The sequence below is a fragment of the Platichthys flesus genome, chromosome 4 (assembly GCF_949316205.1).
Source record: "Platichthys flesus chromosome 4, fPlaFle2.1, whole genome shotgun sequence".
NCBI lineage: Eukaryota > Metazoa > Chordata > Actinopteri > Pleuronectiformes > Pleuronectidae > Platichthys > Platichthys flesus.
The window spans coordinates 28,537,973-28,556,587 of record NC_084948.1 but is presented as its reverse complement, the minus strand read 5'-3'; the positions used below and the strand labels follow the sequence as shown (position 1 = coordinate 28,556,587).

The following is an 18,615-nucleotide window of genomic DNA, read 5'->3' as shown; positions in this document are numbered from 1 at the left end:
ATAGATGAAAAACTCAGTACATTTACATTTCTATTATTTGGTGCCTTCTAGCAACAGGATTGAATCATCTTTCAAATCTGTGTTAATGTTTGTCAAATAAAAAAATCTATGAATTTACGATAAAATCTTTACTTTCAGGTAAATTATTTCTAAATTGATATTATTAAGAAATTTAAGTATAAATAATATTAATAAATGATCGTGTGTGTCCATGTGTGTCCATGTGTGTGTTAATGTGTGTCAATGTGTGTCCATGTGTGTGTCCATGTGTCAATGTTTGTCAATGTGTATCCATGTGTGTGTCAATGTGTGTCCATGTGTGTCCATGTGTCAATGTTTGTCAATGTGTATCCATGTGTGTGTCCATGTGTGTGTCTATGTGTGTCCATGTGTCAATGTTTGTCAATGTGTATCCATGTGTGTGTCCATGTGTGTGTCTATGTGTGTTCATGTGTGTCTATGTGTGTCCATGTGTACATGTGTGTCTATGTGTGTGCTTGTGTCCATGTGTCCATGTGTGTGTCTACGTGTGTGTCCATGTGTCCATGTGTGTGTTTATGTGTGTGTCTATGTGATTCCATGTGTGGAAGGAAAAAACACACTATGGTTTGAATGAATTTTCTCTTTTCAAATGCAAAGACAGCGACCTGGAGGCTGGACTGATCCACTGTGTGTCTGAGGGGTGGACTGATCCACTGTGTGTCTGAGGGGTGGACTGATCCACTGTGTGTCTGAGGGGTGGACTGATCCACAGTGTGTCTGAGGGGTGGACTGATCCACTGCGTGTCTGAGGGGTGGACTGAGCCACTGTGTGTCTGAGGGGTGGACTGATCCACTGTGTGTCTGAGGGGTGGACTGATCCACAGTGTGTCTGAGGGGTGGACTGATCCACTGCGTGTCTGAGGGGTGTGGTGGCAGCTCAGCTGAGGATTGAACATGCTTATTTTACACTGACGGGACAAGTTGGAGGGTTTCAGGGCTGTGTGGGGGGGTGGGACAGGTCCTGTCCTCACTGGGGGACAACCAGTCTCTGGTCTTTAACTTTAGGGTTGGTGTATGATGTGTGTGTGCATGAAATGTTTTATCCTTTCCTTTCACATAGTTGAATAATTAAGATTTAATTTGACAATGTGTCATAAATAAAGTTATTCAAAAGTAAAAAAAGAAATAATCCTCTTCCTCTTCTTCTTCTTCTTCTTCATCCTCAGGAGAACGTGGCTGAAGTGAAGTTAGCCTCAGAGTTAGTGGAAACTTCCCAGCATGCACCTGTTGGTTCTTGTTTCATCATGTCTCACTAATGAGACCCAGAGGACACAGTCTGTGTGGACGTCTGGACACTGGGGCCAGAGGCAGCTTCACTAACGACCAATTAACCCTGGGAGGACCCACGCTGTGGCCATGGGTACACAAGCAGGTCCAGTCCAATGTGACCTGGTGTCCCCCACAGGAAGATGAGGGACCAAACGACCGGGACATAACAATAATAATACTTTTCAAAATAAAAGCCTCGGGGGACTGAGCCTACAACGTGATAACACATCAGAATTGATATTTTCTCTCAGGATGTGATTCTATGTCGAGTTGGACAAGTGGACGACTCGGAGACATTTCCTGGTTCTTTGTCCGGTTCCTGGTTGAAGGGAAGTGTTCCACTGGCTCATAAACCAGAGCTTCATGATGTGATCTCACTGGGAGATTGTCCACTGACTGGTGATTCACTGGGTGAACTGTGTTTGATCACAACAGAGTGGGAACTGGTTTCTCTGGTTTATTCTGGACAAATGTGTTGAACCAGATTATGATTCAACCGTCAAATCAATTTCCAGCACAAACATAAACTTTCCTTACTGATGCCAAACAGTATCAGAAATTATTCACTGTACCTGTCCCCCATCATATAGAGTTGAGTTATGGGATGTAGCAGAGGAGGGATGGCAAAGAAATTCATACAGATGAAAATGTTCACAGCTTTTGGAACTTCATAAGTCAGACGATTAGAGACGACTCCGAAGAAGGAGGCCACAGAGAAGTTGATCAGATTCGTCCGTTTACAAGAAAGCTTTGAAATCACCAAACTGTCTCAAATGAGTTTATCCACAGCGTGGTGGCACAGAGGGATCGTGGATGTCAGATTCACCTGTACGGCTGAGCTGCAGCTGAGGGACACGTAGACCAGGGTCAGCATCAGTTTGACCCTCGCTGGCGTCATGATGGAGTGATACAGCAGAGGTCTACAGATGGAGACGAACCGGTCGTAGGCCATCAGAGCTAAGACACAAAACATACAGCCGGCGTACACGTTGGTGAAAAACACTTGAGTCAAACATCCAGTCAGAGACGTCTCCTGGCTGCCGGTCACGAGATGTCTGAGGACGATGGGACACACAGAGGAGCTGCCCATCAGTCCACTCAGAGACAGGTTCACTAACAACACGTACATGGGTCTGTGGAGACGAGCCTCCACACAAACCACCACAACAAGGACCACGTTCACACACAATCCGGAAATGTAGAAGACAAAGACACACACGACAAGTGCAAAATGATCCAGGCCCAGAGAGCCGTAGATTCTAAAGTCAATGGGGGGGCTGGACACAGAGCTGTTCATAGTGAAACACAATCAGAACCAAAGAAGAAACGGATCAGACACTTCATCAGTTAGACGTGTTGGGTTCTCTCTCCTCGACAGAATCCACCTGCTCGCGTGTTTTTAGAACGTTTTCCTCCGAGCTGATGTCCCGCCCCCTTTGATGCTCCAGGTCAGCTGAACCTCTGAGGCTCCAGGTCAGCTGACCTGACGTCAGCTGAACCTCTGAGGCTCCAGGTCTCCGTTGGAAACAGAGCTCAGCAGAATCTGATCCAGCTGAACGAACCGCTGGTTCTTCAAATGTACCAAAAACCTCCGAGCACATGTTCATCTGGAGACGAGGTCATTCACACATCGTTAACCTCAGAGGCCACTGATATCCTGCTGGGAGGCACGTTCACACACACACACATTCGTAAACCCTCCACCACCATGCTGAGAATAACTCTTTGACTGGGTTTAGAGACGGACGGTATAGTGGAAGGTATGGTTCTGTAAACTGTGGATGGTGTTGAAACCAGTTCTGGACCAGAGCAGAGCGGTGGAATGACTCATTGTCCCAGAAGACAATGTATTGCATCTGGTGCATGTGATTTACTGCTGTGATGATGTTGTGTAATCGGTTCAAACATGTGAGAATGTGAGTTGTGTTGTAAGGGATCATGTTGTCGTGACGGAGGAGGACCCCATTCTGTGTAGTGGCAGCACAAAGGGTGATGTTACCCCCAGGTTGCCCTGAGACATGGATCATAGCCCTGTGACCAATGATATGTCTGCCTCTCCTTTTTGATGTTGTGCTATGAACCCTGCCTCATCTATTTTAGGGGAGAGCGTGGCCTAGGGGATAGAGTGGGTGTTCTGCAACAAGAAGGTTGCCAGTTTGAATCCCACTCTTTCCCATCTGCATGCCTAAAGCCTGAAACATGCTTCTGCGACTGCGTCTGCGTCTTTTCACGTCGCTGTGGCGCAAGACTCGTTTTCATTCATGCTTCCCCAACCGTTGCGCGTCTTACAAAGCAATTCCGCGCCAGAACACTAGGCGGAGTAATGCTTTTTGTCGAGACGACCTTAGAGACGCCTTCTTTCTTCCTCGTCGATTGTTTATTTACATAGCCACTGCGGCTCCTCGTAGCCTTTTTCTTGCGGACAAATCCGCCAGTCAGTGACAGGTTATACAAGTGATCATACTGTCGGATATCTTCTGCCAAGTGCTCTTCTATTTGGTCCATATTCGTTCTTCTAAATCTTCCGTGATTTCTGCCGGTATTATGGGACATGAAACCGGAAATGCAGCTCCAGAAGGGATGTAGAGCAGACCAATCACAGCCTTGCGGGCTGAGTGAGCTTGCGGAGCTTTGCTGTAAATTTTAGAAAAGGGGGTCGACACCCGTCAGCAAGTAAGGAGGGATACAGAAGCACGTAAGGGACCCGGAAGGGCTCTTGCGCTTACGGGCCCGTGAAAACGCAGAAGCATGTTTCAGGCTTAAGTGTCCTTGGCAAGATACTGAACCCCTAAATGGCCCCTCATAAAAATGTTGAGTGTTCTAAAAATGTAAGTCGCTTTGGACAAAAGAGTCAGCTAAATGACATGTAATGTAATGTATTTACATGAATTCATGCGATTTCCTCATCCATCTGTAAAACTCTCAGAAATACAGTGAAAGACAAGATTGTGTAGTTCAGCATAGGTCTGGAATACAGTACATTTACATTATGAAAGTTGTGTGTGCAGTATGCAACATCACACACAACATCATTACCTTCTCCACCTCTGTGGATTCCCCCCCTCACTCTTCTTCTTTTTGAGCACAAGCTCCATTTTGGTTGAAAACAGGTGAACTCAGCTGCTGCATTTAGTGCTTAAACCTGATTGGTGTGTCTACAATTACAGTTTTTCACAATTGTTGACACACTTTTTTCAAAACAATAACGGCTTTCTCAAAACTGCACACAGAAAACTGAAAACCTCACACACAAAATGCTAAACCTGACACTCCCTTTGCAAGATGACTCTTTGCCATCAAATCTCTTACCGGTTCACAAAATGGAACTCGTGTTTTCATTTGGTGCACACAGCCATTTTTTCAAATGACACACACATACCATTCATTGAGTACACACAACTAAGCATTTGCTTGCACACTACCAAGCATTTACAGCACACTGACGTGCAAAACTCAATCAAAACACAATCATCAAAATGGAACACACCATATGAATGACAGTGACTCTGGAGAAGGAGCCATTTCTCCTTTTGTAAATGTCTCAGTGTAGGCCCACTTTTTTCATAGTCAAACATAAAACAGCACAAAAATATGCAGCATAAAAAGGTTTATTTTGGTACACACAGAGAACAGTACAGTATTGTTAACCGGCCTGCTCAACCCCCCCCCCCCCCCAAATGTGGGTGGTCCTGAAACCACTCACGCACTTGAGCAGCCCGGTGGAAGCTCACATTGTCCCAGATGATAACGTGATGGATCCGCTGTGGGTCATCTACCGGACCAGGTGGTACCAGCAGGTCTGCAGGCCATCCAGGAAGACCAGGAGACAGGCAGCGTTATAGAACCCTAGGTGGGCATGACGGTGCAAGACCCCATGGTGATTCATTGCAGCACACATTGTGATGTTCCCACCACGCTGCCCAATGAGGTTTCTGCCCCGCCTCCTCCTCACCAGGTTGATCCCACCTCATCAATAAAGATGTACTGGTACAACACATCAGCTGTGTCATGCTCCTGGTCCACTGACAGAGACAGCACGAGAATGAAGTTACAGTATGGACACAGAGAGGTCAACACAGTGGGCTACAGTGACACACTGTAGAAAAGGAACAATATTGGATTACAGGTACAATACATGCATGTGTCAGAGCTGAATGTTGGTACTTACAAGCACAAACTCTCACAGTAACTCCTTCATGCCTGTGTTCCGTTCAAATGGGACCCTGAACACTTCATCCACATGGCAGTCCTATGAAGAATACGCTCCAATGTAGAGAGGCTGACGGTCTGGACGTTTCTAAATGTAGCATGGTCAGCCAGTCAGTGACAGTCAGTGCTTAGGAATTGCAAGGAAGTGACTTCTTGATATATTTCTGTGTTTAATGTATAAAAATGTGTTTAGTGTTTTGCAGATCACTGTGTGTATTGTTTTGCAAAAAGTGTGAAGCTGACATTGTGCTTATAGTGGTGCAGATCTGGGCCCATGTTTTGCTCCTTGAGTGTCAGGTTGGATAATTGTGTAAAACGTTTGAATTTAGATTTTATGCAATCGAAAAAAACTGTAATGCTCCACACTGCTGTCAATTTGGATCAGGGTCAGGGTCAGTGTCAGGGTCAGGGTCAGGGTCAGCGTCAGGGTCAGTGTCAGGGTCAGGGTCAGGGTCAGCGTCAGGGTCAGGGTCAGGGTCAGGGTCAGGGTCAGGGTCAGCGTCAGGGTTAGCTGCTACAGTCTTTATTACATTTGAACAAACACTGTTCATGGTGTCAGCACATTATTATTCTGGAGGGAAATCAGACTGTGACCTTTCACTTAGAGAAACACATCAAGTTCTCCTTAATATCAAGGTTGGTTCACTTTAATAATTACTGTCCTTACAGTTTTTCACAATTGTTGACACACGTTTTTCAAAACAATAACGGCTTTCTCAAAACTGCACACAGACAACTGAAAACCTCACGCACAAAATGCTAAACCTGACCCTCACGTCGCCAAAAGCCTCCTCCATGGCCTGGAGCAGTGGGACCCGGTCCTGTGGGTTCCGTTCATATACCTGACAACGTGATGATCCGCTGTGGGTCATCTACCGGACCAGGTGGTACCAGCAGGTCTGCAGGCCATCCAGGAAGACGAGGAGACGGGCAGCGTTATAGAACCCTAGGTGGGCATGACGGTGCAAGACCCCATGGTGATTCATTGCAGCACACATGGTGATGTTCCCACCACGCTGGTGGTGGAATCCCACCTCATCAATAAAGATGTACTGGTACAACTCATGAGCTGTGTCATGCTCCTGGATCCACTGACAGAGACAGCACGAGAATGCAAGTTACAGTATGGACACAGAGAGGTCAACACAGTGGGCTACAGTGAGACACTGTAGAAAAGGAACAATATTGGATTACAGGTACAATACATCCATGTGTCAGAGCTGAATGTTGGTACTTACAAGCACAAACTCTCACAGTAACTCCTTCATGCCTGTGTTCCGTTCAAATGGGACCCTGAACACTTCATCCACATGTCAGTCCTATGAAGAATACGCTCCAATGTAGAGAGGCTGACGGTCTGGACGTTTCTAAATGTAGCATGGTCAGCCAGGATCCTAGTTTTTATATATCTGAGTGTGAGAGAGTTGTTCTCACGAACCATATCTACAATTTCAGTCTCCTGTTCGTCTGTGTAAATGAGGTGAAATTGCTCAACAGACCTGAATGTTTAGAGATTTGAGTATTTGTGTGTTGTAGGTTGATGCTTTGAGATTTTACTTGACAAGTGTGTGCAACAACTGAACATTGTGTGTAGTGTTTTGACAACAATGTGATGTGTAATTGACATCAGAGTGTAAAGAATGAAAGTCATAGTCTAATGCAGATAAGGGAGTTTGAAGTAGTGCCAACTTGGGTCGAGTGATTGGTACATGAAGTGAAGGTTGTGCAAATTGTGCCGAATTTTCGCTTTTTGTGTGTTAACAACTGAGAAAAACTGTAATATCATAGCAAGCTTTTGACACAGGGACAGATGAAATATGACACGTTAAAACTGTTTGTTATGATGTCTATTTTAAGAGTTAAACCTCGTCACAATAAAACGATCCTTTTTCAACCAGATCAAGTTCACCTTTTCAGTTTAAAAGTTCCTGAAATGTTTCTCCCCTTTTATAAATATTTTATTAAATTCAACAGCTTGTTTATTCCATAAAAATTCAAATAGTTTAATCTCTACACAGTTGAAGTGATGATGAAAGTGATGATTCAGAATGTGAAGAGAAACACAACAAGTCCCTGGTTCCACAGCAGTTTGATATATTCTGGTTCCTTAGTCTTGGATTAGATCTCATCTATCTAATCTAATCTGGTTCCTTAGTGTAGTCAGTTACTTAATTAGTTACTTAAAGGTTCAGTGACAAATAGTGGTGAAGTGTCATGCTGCAGCTGAACATGATACCAAATGAATCTCAGTCGATCTGTTCATTTCCTTTTATTCACAATAAGCAGATTTTTCAGTTGTCAGAACATTCAGAGTCACATCTTCCTCCCAAAGAACAGGTTCTTGAATGTGATGCGTATTTTGGACATTTGCAGTCCGTACAGTAAAGGGTTGACGAGCGGCTGACACGTGAGCCAGTACACCGATAACACAACACGTAACGCTTTGGGAACACTGCTCATATCACACCTGCTCTGAACTATTTCAAAGAAAGCCCCGAAGGAGAAGTTGAGCAGCGAGGCCAGGTGGGGGGTGCAGGTGCTGACGGCTTTCTGTCTCGTCTGTTTGGAACCAGAGAAACAAACCTTTAAAATCCTCACGTACGTGTAGAGGATTAAAACAAACAGACCGAAAATGACTGTAAACACGTGAGAGAGTCCTAAGATGCTGATGACTGTGGTGTCGGAACACGACAGCTTGACGACATAATAATTGTCACAGTAAACCTGGTCGATGATGTTTCCACACAGCTGTAAAGGGGCAGTCAGACAAAAGATGAAGACAATATTTTGTACTAGAGGATAAATCCAAATTGAAGCAACGAGCCTGGCGATCTTATTAGAAGTCATACGTGCGTTGTACTGCAGAGGACAACATATAGCAAGATATCTGTCATAGGACATGACGGCTAAAGTGAAAAACTCCACGCCGCCATAAGAGTAGAGACAGAAAACCTGCAGGAGACAAACGGAGATAGGAACAGTGTGAACGTCTGAGAGGATCTGGAGCAGGAGGAGAGGAAACAACCCTGTGCTACCATACAGTTCATTTACAAACAGGCTGCACAGGAACACGTACATAGGTTCATGGAGACTTCTGTTCATACAGATAACTACAATCAGCAGCACGTTGGCACAGAGGATCAACAAGTACAACATGAAAAGTATCAGGACATAGAAGTATTTAAAAAGTCCCGTGTCAATGTGGGCCCCGAGCGTGAAATAAGAAACTTCTGTCGAGTTCAATGTGATCTTCATTTCAGTCCTTTAAGTGAAGATTAGCACTGTTCAAAGAATAAACACATTGTGTATTTATACATATATATATATGTATAAATATATAAGTCAAACTTACCGAAACCTTATTTAAATTCAGTATAACAGATTGTCACTGGAGTGCTCACAGTCACCCACCTGTTGTGGCGACTTCCTTGTCTGAGCCCTGCTGAGCCTTATGAAGTCCAGGAGTCACTGGTTCCCCTGGTTCCACTGGTTCCACTGGTTCCTGCTGCCGTCAGAGGAGTGGGCGTCACCATCAGCTGCCAGGAGCCCAATGTCTCTTCGGAGCAAAGTCACCTCATGTGTTTTCACATGTTGGAAAAAGGGTCTGATCCAGCATAATTAAAGTCTCACTACAGAGCACTTAAAATAATAAATATATAATATATAATATTATATTATATTTTATTTATATATTATATAAATAGAAAACTGACTGTAGGATAAAATTGTCAAAGACATTGTGATGAAACCTTTTGAATGACCTCAGTGACCTTTCCAGCGTTTCTCTAGATGTTCCAGTCGAGCTCACGACATGAGAAAAGGATCCCCCCCCCCCTTTGCTTTCAAATCTAATTCTGAAAAATAAGCTGCGATTAAAATATTTTTTTTAATGATGATGTATCTTTGAGTTAACTCTCACTCATTCATCATCACTCATCGTCATCCGCTTATCCGGGGTCGGGTCGCGGGGGGAGCAGCTCAAGCAGGGGGCCCCAGACTTCCCTTTCCCGGGCCACATTGACCAACTCTGACGGGGGGATCCCGAGGCGTTCCCAGGCCAGTGTTGAGATATAATCTCTCCACCTAGTCCTGGGTCTTGCCCGAGGTCTCCTCCCCACTGGACGTGCCTGAAACACCTCCCAAGGAAGGCGCCCAGTGGGCATCCTTACCAGATGCCCGAACCACCTCAGCTGACTCCTTTCTAAGTAAAGGAGCAGCGGCTCTAATCCGAGTTCCTCACGGATGGCTGAGCTTCTCACCCTATCCCTAAGGGAGACGCCAGCCACCCTTCTGAGAAAACTCATCTCGGCCGCTTGTACCCGCGATCTCGTCCTTTCGGTCATCACCCAGCCCTCATGACCATAGGTGAGGATAGGAACGAAGATCGACTGGTAGATCGAGAGCTTTGCCTTGCGGCTCAGCTCTCTTTTCGTTACAACGGTGCGGTAAAGCGAACGCAATACCGCCCCCGCTGCTCCGATTCTCCGGCCAATCTCACGCTCCATAGTACCCTCACTCGCGAACAAGACCCCAAGGTACTTGAACTCCTTCACTTGGGCTAAGGACTCATTTCCTACCCGGAGTAAGCAATCCATCGGTTTCCTGCTAAGAGTCATGGCCTCAGATTTAGCGGTGCTGATCCTCATCCCAGCCGCTTCACACTCGGCCGCCAGCCGATCCAGTGAGTGCTGAAGGTCACAAGCCGACGATCCAATGAGGACCACGTCATCTGCAAAAAGCAGTGACGAGATCCTCAGACCACCGAACTGCAACCCCTCCCCACCACGACTACGCCTCGATATCCTGTCCATGTATATCACAAACAGGATTGGTGACAAGGCGCAGCCCTGCCGGAGACCAGCATCCACTGAGAACGAAACTGACTGGCTGCCGAGGACGCGAACACAGCTCTCGCTTTGGGAGTACAGGGATTGGATGGCCCTGAGGATAGACCCCCTTACCCCATACTCCCGCAGCACCTCCCACAGTTTCTCCCGGGGGACCCGGTCATACGCCTTCTCCAGATCCACAAAACACATGTAGACCGGATGGGCATACTCCCAGGCCCCCTCCAGGATCCTTGCGAGAGTGAAGAACTGGTCCGTAGTTCCACGTCCGGGGCGAAAACCGCATTGTTCCTCTTCGATCTGAGGTTCGACGATCGGCCGAACCCTCCTTTCCAGCACCTTGGAGTAGACTTTACCAGGGAGGCTGAGAAGTGTGATGCCCCGGTAATTGGCACACACTCTCTGGTCCCCCTTTTTGAACAGGGGAACCACCACCCCGGTTTGCCACTGCTTTGGCACTGTACCCGACTCCCACGCGATGTTGAATAGGCGTGTCAACCATGACAGCCCCTCAACACCCAGAGCCTTTAGCATTTCTGGCTGGATCTCATCAATCCCTGGGGCTTTGCCACTGCGGAGATGTTTGACCACCTCAGTGACCTCCACCAGGGAAATTGACGACGAAACACCATCAACCTCGAGCTCTGCCTCCAACATAGAGGGCGTGTTACTCGGATTCAGGAGTTCCTCAAAGTGTTCCTTCCAACGTCCGACGACCTCCTCAGTTGAGGTCAACAGAGTTCCATCCTTACTGTACACAGCTTGGATGGTTCCCCGTTTCCCCCTCCTGAGGTGCCGGATAGTCTTCCAGAAACACTTTGGTGCCGACCGAAAGTCCTTCTCCATGGCCTCTCCGAACTTCTCCCACACCCGCTGCTTAGCCTCCGACACGGCAGCAGCTGCAGCCCTTCGGGCCTGTCGGTACCCTGCAACCGAGTCCGGAGTACTCCAGGATATCATATCCCGGAAGGCCTCCTTCTTCAATCGGACGGCTTCCCTGACCACCGGTGTCCACCACGGTGTCCGAGGGTTACCGCCCCTTGAGGACCCTAAGACCCTGAGGCCACAGCTAGCCACCGCAGCTTCAGCAATGGAGGCTTTGAACACCGCCCACTCCGGCTCAATGCCCCCAACCTCCACAGGAATGCAAGAAAAACTCCGCCGGAGGTGTGAGTTGAAGATACCTAGGACGGGGGCCTCCTCCAGATGTTCCCAGTTCACCCGCACTACTCGTTCTGGCTTACCAGGTCTATCCGGAAATTTCCCCCATTCCCTGATCCAACTCACAACCAGATGGTGGTCGGTTGACAGTTCCGCCCCTCTCTTTACCCGAGTGTCCAAAACATGTGGCCTCAGATCAGATGACACAATCACAAAATCGACCATTGATCTTCGGCGTAGGGTACTCTGGTACCAGGTACACTTATGAGCACCCTTATGTTCGAACATGGTATTTGTTATGGATAATCCATGACTAGCATAGAAGTCCAATAACAAACGACCGCTCGGGTTTAGATCAGGGAGGCCGTTCCTCCCCACCACGCCTCTCCAGGTGTCTCCATCGTTGGCCACGTGGGCGTTGAAGTCACCCAGCAGAACTACGGAGTCCCCTACTGGAGCCCCATACAGGACTCCATTCAGGGTCTCCAAGAAGGCCGAGTACTCTGAGTACTCTGAGCTGCTGTTTTGGTGCATACGCACAAACAACAGTCAGAGTTTTCGTCTGGTCCGTCGAGACCCCTGACCTTCGCTGCCACCCATGTGGCTGCGCACCCGACCCCAACGGGGTCTTCCCACAGGTGGTGGGCCCATGGGATGTATGGGCCCACCACCTGTGGTGGGCCCAGTTAACTGTTAATGAAATGATTTATTGTTACTTCGTCAGAGAGAATAAATATATTCTGTGAATTGTTATCAATCATTTGACAATCCTATCAATGAACAACTTTCACCACTGATCCTGTTAATTTGAACAGTTTATAATGAATATTGAATAATTCAAGAGATTCAAGATTCAAGATTCAGATTTTTTATTGTCAAATGCACAACAATAACATTAAGCAGTCGCTGGCAGAGAAATGCTTGAGTCTCAGGCTCTCTTCTAACAATGCTCAAGTAATTACACTCTTTTAGTGCTGTCAATAGATTAAAATATTTAATCGCGATTAATCGCATTTATTTCATAGTTAACTCAAAATGAATCGCGATTAATCGCAAATTTGTATCTATTCTAAATGTCCCTTCATTTATTTTTTCCCCATAATTTTTTTTTTTAATTCTCTATCAACATGGAGAAGTGGATTGGCTTGCTTTATGCAAATGTTTTATTTTATTGAAAAACAACATTGCCAAACAGGGCGCTACAAAATAAAATTATAAAGTTCACATTTCAGGTAAACAAGGACTCAGCCTATAGTGCAGTTAAGCCATGGCTTAATATTTTCTTTTTTTCAAGTTTGCTTTGAACATAGCAGTCAGGCCTCTCAAACAGACAAGCAACAAAATAACACACAAACAAAATACACAGGCAAGTGTCGGCCTACTTTGAAATAAATTTAACACAGAACTGTGTAGGGCTATTTGAGTCCTCCCTATATTTGTGGGAAATGTATGAAATAAGAAGTACCCTGTTTGTTGAAATAAATAAAAACATAAAGCTGCAGCCTAGTAGCTTAAAAATATATATTTTAGTTGGCGAAATATTAAAACAAAAAGCGAGAGCAGGTCAGACTGGAGGCGAACACAGATACTGCAGCTCGGTAGAAACCAACTGCAGCTTCTGCTCTGATCGAGAAGCTGCGGCGCTGATCTCTGATCAGCTGAGACCAGAGAAACTCTGTGTCTTCACTGTTTCCATAGTTAAGAAGCAGTGAGTCACTGAGCTCTGACCTCAATGTGTCTCTCTGAGCGAGTGCGCGGGTGCTGGGGGCGGGGCTACGGTGCGCTATCTGGAACCACACACACACAGACACACGCACATACACACACTCGCCCGCTCCTTGTACTTCACGACGGCCTGAAACGATGATGTTTTTAAAAATTATTGTGACTTAGTCAACCACCAACATACAAAAGCGTGTGTCACACGGCGAAAGCGTGAGAGTTGGCAGCTCTGCGTTAATCTCCCGATAAAAAAATTAACGACGTTAAAATGGCTTTGCGTTAACGCCGTTAATAACGCGTTAAACTGACAGCACTACACACTATACAATAAAATAAGATGGAAAATAGAATAAAATAGAATATCAAAATTTAAAATAGAAAATAATGTATATATATCTAAATATATATGAACAGCTGAGGAGAAAATAAAACAACAAAAGTGCAAATATGTCACGGTGCTAGTTTGATGGAGTTATTTTAGTTCAGAGGAGTTTAAAAGTCTTATGTTCTGGGGGATGAAACTGTCTCTGAGCCTGGTGCTGCCGGCCCGGATGCTGCGGTACCGTCAGCCGGACGGAAGCAGGTAAAATGTTATGGCTGGGGTGAAAGGGGTCTTTAATAATCCGGCTGCTCTTCTTCCTACACCGCTGGGTGTAGAGGTCCTCTATGGATGGTAGCTCTGTCCTGGTGATGTGCTGGGTAGACTGCACCACCCTCTGTAGAGCCTCACGGTTCAGGGCGGTGCAGCTGCCATACCAGGTGGTGATGCAGCCAGTCAGGATGCTCTCTATGGTGCACCTGTATCCTGGAGTCCATGTGGAGCTTCCGCAGCTTGCAGAGGAAGAAGAGCCGCTGTCTGGCCTTCTTCCTGATGGCGTCTGTTTGATGGGTCCAGGTCAGGTCATCACTGATGTGGACCCCGAGGAACCTGAAGCTGCTGACTCGCTCCACCTTGGCCCCGTTGATGGAGAGGGGGGGCGGGTTCTTCTCGTTGTCTCTTCCTGTAGTCCACGATCAGCTCCTTCGTTTTGCTGACGTTGAGATGGAGGTTGTTGTCCTGGCACCAAGATGTCAGGGCTCTGACCTCCTCTCTGTAGGCCTTCTCCTCGTGGCCAGTGATCAGGCCTATGACAGTGGTGTCATCAGCAAACTTAACGATGGTGTTGGAGCTGTGGGGGGGCACGCAGTCATGCGTGAACAGGGAGGACAGGAGAGGACTGAACACGCAGCCCTGGGGGGCCCCGGTGTTGAGTGTCATGGTGGAGGATGTGGTGCTGCCGCCTGTGGTCTGCCCGTCAAGGGTTCAGGATCCACTCACGGAGGGCGATGTTGAGCCCAAGGTCTCTGAGCTTGGTGACGAGCTTCAGGAGCACGATGGTGTTGAATGCTGAAATGTAGTCGATGAACAGCATTCTCACATATGTCCCTCTGGTCCAGGTGGGAGAGGGCAGTGTGGGGGGGAGGGAGATGGCATCTGCAGTCGACCTATTTGACCTGTAGGCAAACTGAACAGGGTCCAGAGAGTCAGGGAGGGAGGAGGTGATGAATGGTTGGACCAGCCGCTCAAAGCACTTCATGATGATGGAAGTGAGTGCTACTGGGCGGAGGATTTTTATTTTTTTGGGAACAGGGACAATGATGGTCTTCTTGAGACATGGTGGGACTACAGACTGGAGCAGTGACAGGTTGAAGATGTCTGTGAACACATCTGCCAGCTGATCTGCACACACCTTGAGAGCTCGGCCGGGGATCCCATCAGGTCCAGGTGCCTTGCGGATGTTGATCCGGTTGAGAGATCTCCACACGTCTGCCCTCGATATGAGGGGGGGGCAGCGGTCCTCCTTGGCCTCTTCGATCTCCGCAGCCGGGGAGTTACTCTCAAAGAATAAAAAGTGTTCAGATCCTCTGGGAGAGATGCAGACACCACATCAGACCTGCTGGTCTTGGCTTTGTAGTCTGTGATGGTTCTCAGTCCGGCCCACACGTTCCTAGTGTTGGAGCCCTTGTAATGGGACTCCACTTTGTCCCTGTAGAGTCTCTTAGCACTGCTAATAGCACTCCGGAGCGCGTACCTGGATTATATGTATTCCTCCAGATCCCCCGAGATGAAGGCAGCAGTGCTTTCAGTTAAGCATGGACGTCACCATTTATCCAGGGCTTCTGGTTGGGAAATGTTTTTACTGTAATCCTGGGTACGACGTCATCGATGCATTTGCTGATGTAGCAGATGACCGCGTCCGTGTACGTGTTGATGTCATCATCCTGGAACACGCACCACTCCGTTGTGCTGAAGCAGTCCTGAAGAGCCGAGTCTGATTGGTCGGTCCACCACTGAATGGTCCGAGTCACCGGTCTGTCACGCTTGAGTTTCTGCCAATAGGAAGGCAGCAGCAGGACGGAAACGTGATCTGATATGCCAAATGGGGGGCGGGGGAGGGCCTTATACGCACCCCGGAAGGGAGTGTAAACATGATCCAGTGTGTTCGCTCTGCTCGTCGGACAGCTGATGTGCTGGAAGTATCTCGGCAGGATTTTCCTCATCTTGGCGTTGTTAAAATCCCCGGCCACGATCAACGCAGCCTCGGGCCGTGATGTCTCCGTCCTGTCGATCACCGCATGCAGCTCGTCCAGTGCCTGGTTGGTGTCGGCCCCGGGGGGGATGAAAACCGCCCAGTTAAATATCTCTGCTCCTGGGTCCATCTCCGTCAACAAACCTTAACACTATACTCCACAGTACCACCGTACAACAGTACTCCACAGTACTCCACAGTACTACAGTACTCCACAGTACCACCATACAACAGTGCTCCACAGTACTTCACAGTAATACAGTGGGGGCGTGTGGCCTAGGGGTAGAGTGGCCGTTCTCCAACATGAAGGTTGCTGGTTCAATCCCCACTCTTCCCCATGTGCATGCCGAAGTGTCCTTGGCAAGATACTGAACCCTTAAATGGCCCCTGATAAATGTTGAGTGTACTAAAAGTATAAGTCGCTTTGGACAAAAAGTCTCAGCTAAATGACATGTAGTACTACAAATACTCCACTAGTTCAAATGCACCAGATGAACGGCCTCGTGGTTCAAACATTATATCGTCGGAGGTGAAGACTGCAGCTACTTCCTTTTCTTCTTTTCTTCTTTTTCTTTTCTTTTTCTTCTTCTGTTTAATTCTGTCTCTACTTCCTGTGATTGGTCCAAAAGTCCAAACTATCAAACAAAGTGTTTTCACTGCAAAGCAACAGAACCAGGTTCAGTTTGATCCAGATCCAGAACTCCTCTTCTGCTCTGAGAGTTGGACCAAGAACCAAATTATGAACGAGTTCTGTCTTTGTAACTGGAGGCAAAAAATCCCATGAACCTAATTTCCAGTCAAAGTATAATTCAAATAGACACATATCATAAGAGAACGATAGAAATATGTTTATCAAAAGATCAGCTCATTAGAGTGAACATGTATAATATGTTTCTAAGGTTAAAAAAGATGTCAACCCATGAGCAAATGTTAGAAACACATTAGATCCTATATTGTCTTGTGGATGAGGTCACTCTGTGGATGGCCCCTCAGCCAGAGCAGTTAAAAGAAGAGGTTCCAGAGCTTCAGCTCAGTTTGGACGAGCAGCAGCTGAACGTCACCGTTCACTTCACGACTGTGATTTGAAACCAGATCCTTTGTTTTCTAGATGACGTTTTTCTTTACTGAGCCGAGCCTGAATATCATGAATGTGTTGGATTCTGCACACGAGCGTGCGTTTTCTTTTGTTTCCACTTCTTCATGAAACAAAAGAGTCGTGATGAACTCCTCTCTGGTTTCTTATTTCACTCTGGCTGCTTATGTGGACTCTGGACTGTTGAGATACTTGTTCTTCACGATGGTCCTGTCCTTGTACTTGTTGATCCTCTGTGCCAACGTGCTGCTGATTGTAGTTATCTGTATGAACAGAAGTCTCCATGAACCTATGTACGTGTTCCTGTGCAGCCTGTTTGTAAATGAACTGTATGGTAGCACAGGGTTGTTTCCTCTCCTCCTGCTCCAGATCCTCTCAGACGTTCACACTGTTCCCGACGTCTTTTGTTTCATGCAGAACTTCCTGTTGTACTCGTACGGGGGTGCAGAGTATTTAAACCTGGCAGTCATGTCTTATGACCGATACCTCGCTATATGTTGCCCTCTGCAGTACAACACACAAATGACGGTGAACAGGATTGCGATACTAATCAGTGTGACGTGGTTTTGTCCTTTACTTCTGTGTCTTGTTATGACGTCGTTGAGCAACTCTCTCCATCTGTGTGGAACCATCATTGAGAAAGTTTACTGTGACAACTTCTCCATAGTTAAACTGGCCTGTTCTGACACCACAGCCAATAACATCTATGGACTGTTTGTTAGTTCATTCTCTATATTTTGTCCTTTAATTCTCATTTTCTACTCCTACATCAAGATCCTGAACATCTGTCTCTCTGGCTCCAGAGGGACGAGACAGAAAGCAGTGAGCACGTGTGCTCCTCACCTGGCCTCTCTGATCAACTTCTCATGTGGAGCTTGTTTCGAAATCATGCAGAGCAGATTTAACATGAAAGCGTTACCCAATGTTTTGAGGATATTTTTATCCTTGTACTGGCTCACATGTCAGCCGCTGCTCAACCCGCTAGTCTACGGACTGACTCTGTCCAAAATGCGCATCATCTGTAAAAGTCTGGTTTTTGCTGAGTGACTGAAAACACGTGTGTTGTTGATTCAGTTCAACACTAATACGAGTGAATTAATGTTGTTTTCTTAGAAACAAGGTTTGAAATATAATGAAAGAAACAAACAAAGAACATTAAACCTTTTACTGTCTTGGACTCGGCTGCAGTTTCCTAAACCTTCTGCTGTTGCTGTTACACACACTCTGCTCAGTACCTGTAGTACATGTATTTAAAATACATTTGAAACACAAAATAGTATTTTGTGTTTCAAATACGTATTTAAAATACATTTGAAACACAAAATAGTATTTTGTCATTTGTATTTGATAAACATTAATTCAGTTTAAGTCACATTATCTTTATTGTCCCACAAGAGGAAATCTGTTATGCAGCAAAGAGACAGAAACACAGAAACAACATCATCAGCCTCCACAATAGAAACACATTTCAGAAAGTGACAGGAAATGGAAAATACCACAGACAACAAGCTAACTGTTAAAATCAGCCCCAGGGCAAATCCCTGTGGAGCAGGATTCAGATTTTATATAACATTACTTTAGCGTTCTGTGTTTCTATATTTAAAAAAAACTTTAAAATACTTTCTGTGAGACGTGATGATTCATAAACATGAGATCACTGCTCGCCTCAGTTATTTGTTGGTTTTTCTGAGGTCGGAATATT

The 18,615-nt window shown here is 46.3% G+C and overlaps 3 protein-coding genes across 3 annotated transcripts; 1 reads left to right on the top strand and 2 right to left on the bottom strand.

The window, feature by feature from the left end:
- Positions 1–1,870: 1,870 nt before the first annotated feature.
- On the bottom strand, positions 1,871–2,608 carry LOC133951437 (olfactory receptor 8A1-like). The gene is given in 1 exon segment (XM_062385363.1): positions 1,871–2,608. A coding segment is annotated over 1 exon segment (738 nt).
- A 5,225-nt stretch (positions 2,609–7,833) lies between these two features.
- On the bottom strand, positions 7,834–8,790 carry LOC133951436 (olfactory receptor 4E2-like). Its single transcript, XM_062385362.1, has one exon. It carries the CDS (start codon positions 8,773–8,775, stop codon positions 7,834–7,836), a length of 942 nt encoding a protein of 313 aa, XP_062241346.1. The 5' UTR covers positions 8,776–8,790.
- Positions 8,791–17,033: 8,243 nt separating this feature from the next.
- On the top strand, positions 17,034–17,960 carry LOC133951435 (olfactory receptor 10A6-like). The gene has a single exon (XM_062385361.1). The coding sequence runs from the start codon at positions 17,040–17,042 to the stop codon at positions 17,958–17,960; it is 921 nt and encodes a 306-aa protein (XP_062241345.1). The 5' UTR covers positions 17,034–17,039.
- Positions 17,961–18,615: the final 655 nt, after the last annotated feature.

Excerpts from the sequence above, each read along its gene's own strand:
- LOC133951436 (XM_062385362.1), bottom strand. The coding sequence starts at position 8,775 with ATGAAGATCACATTGAACTCGACAGAAGTTTCTTATTTCACGCTCGGG.
- LOC133951435 (XM_062385361.1), top strand. The coding sequence starts at position 17,040 with ATGAACTCCTCTCTGGTTTCTTATTTCACTCTGGCTGCTTATGTGGAC.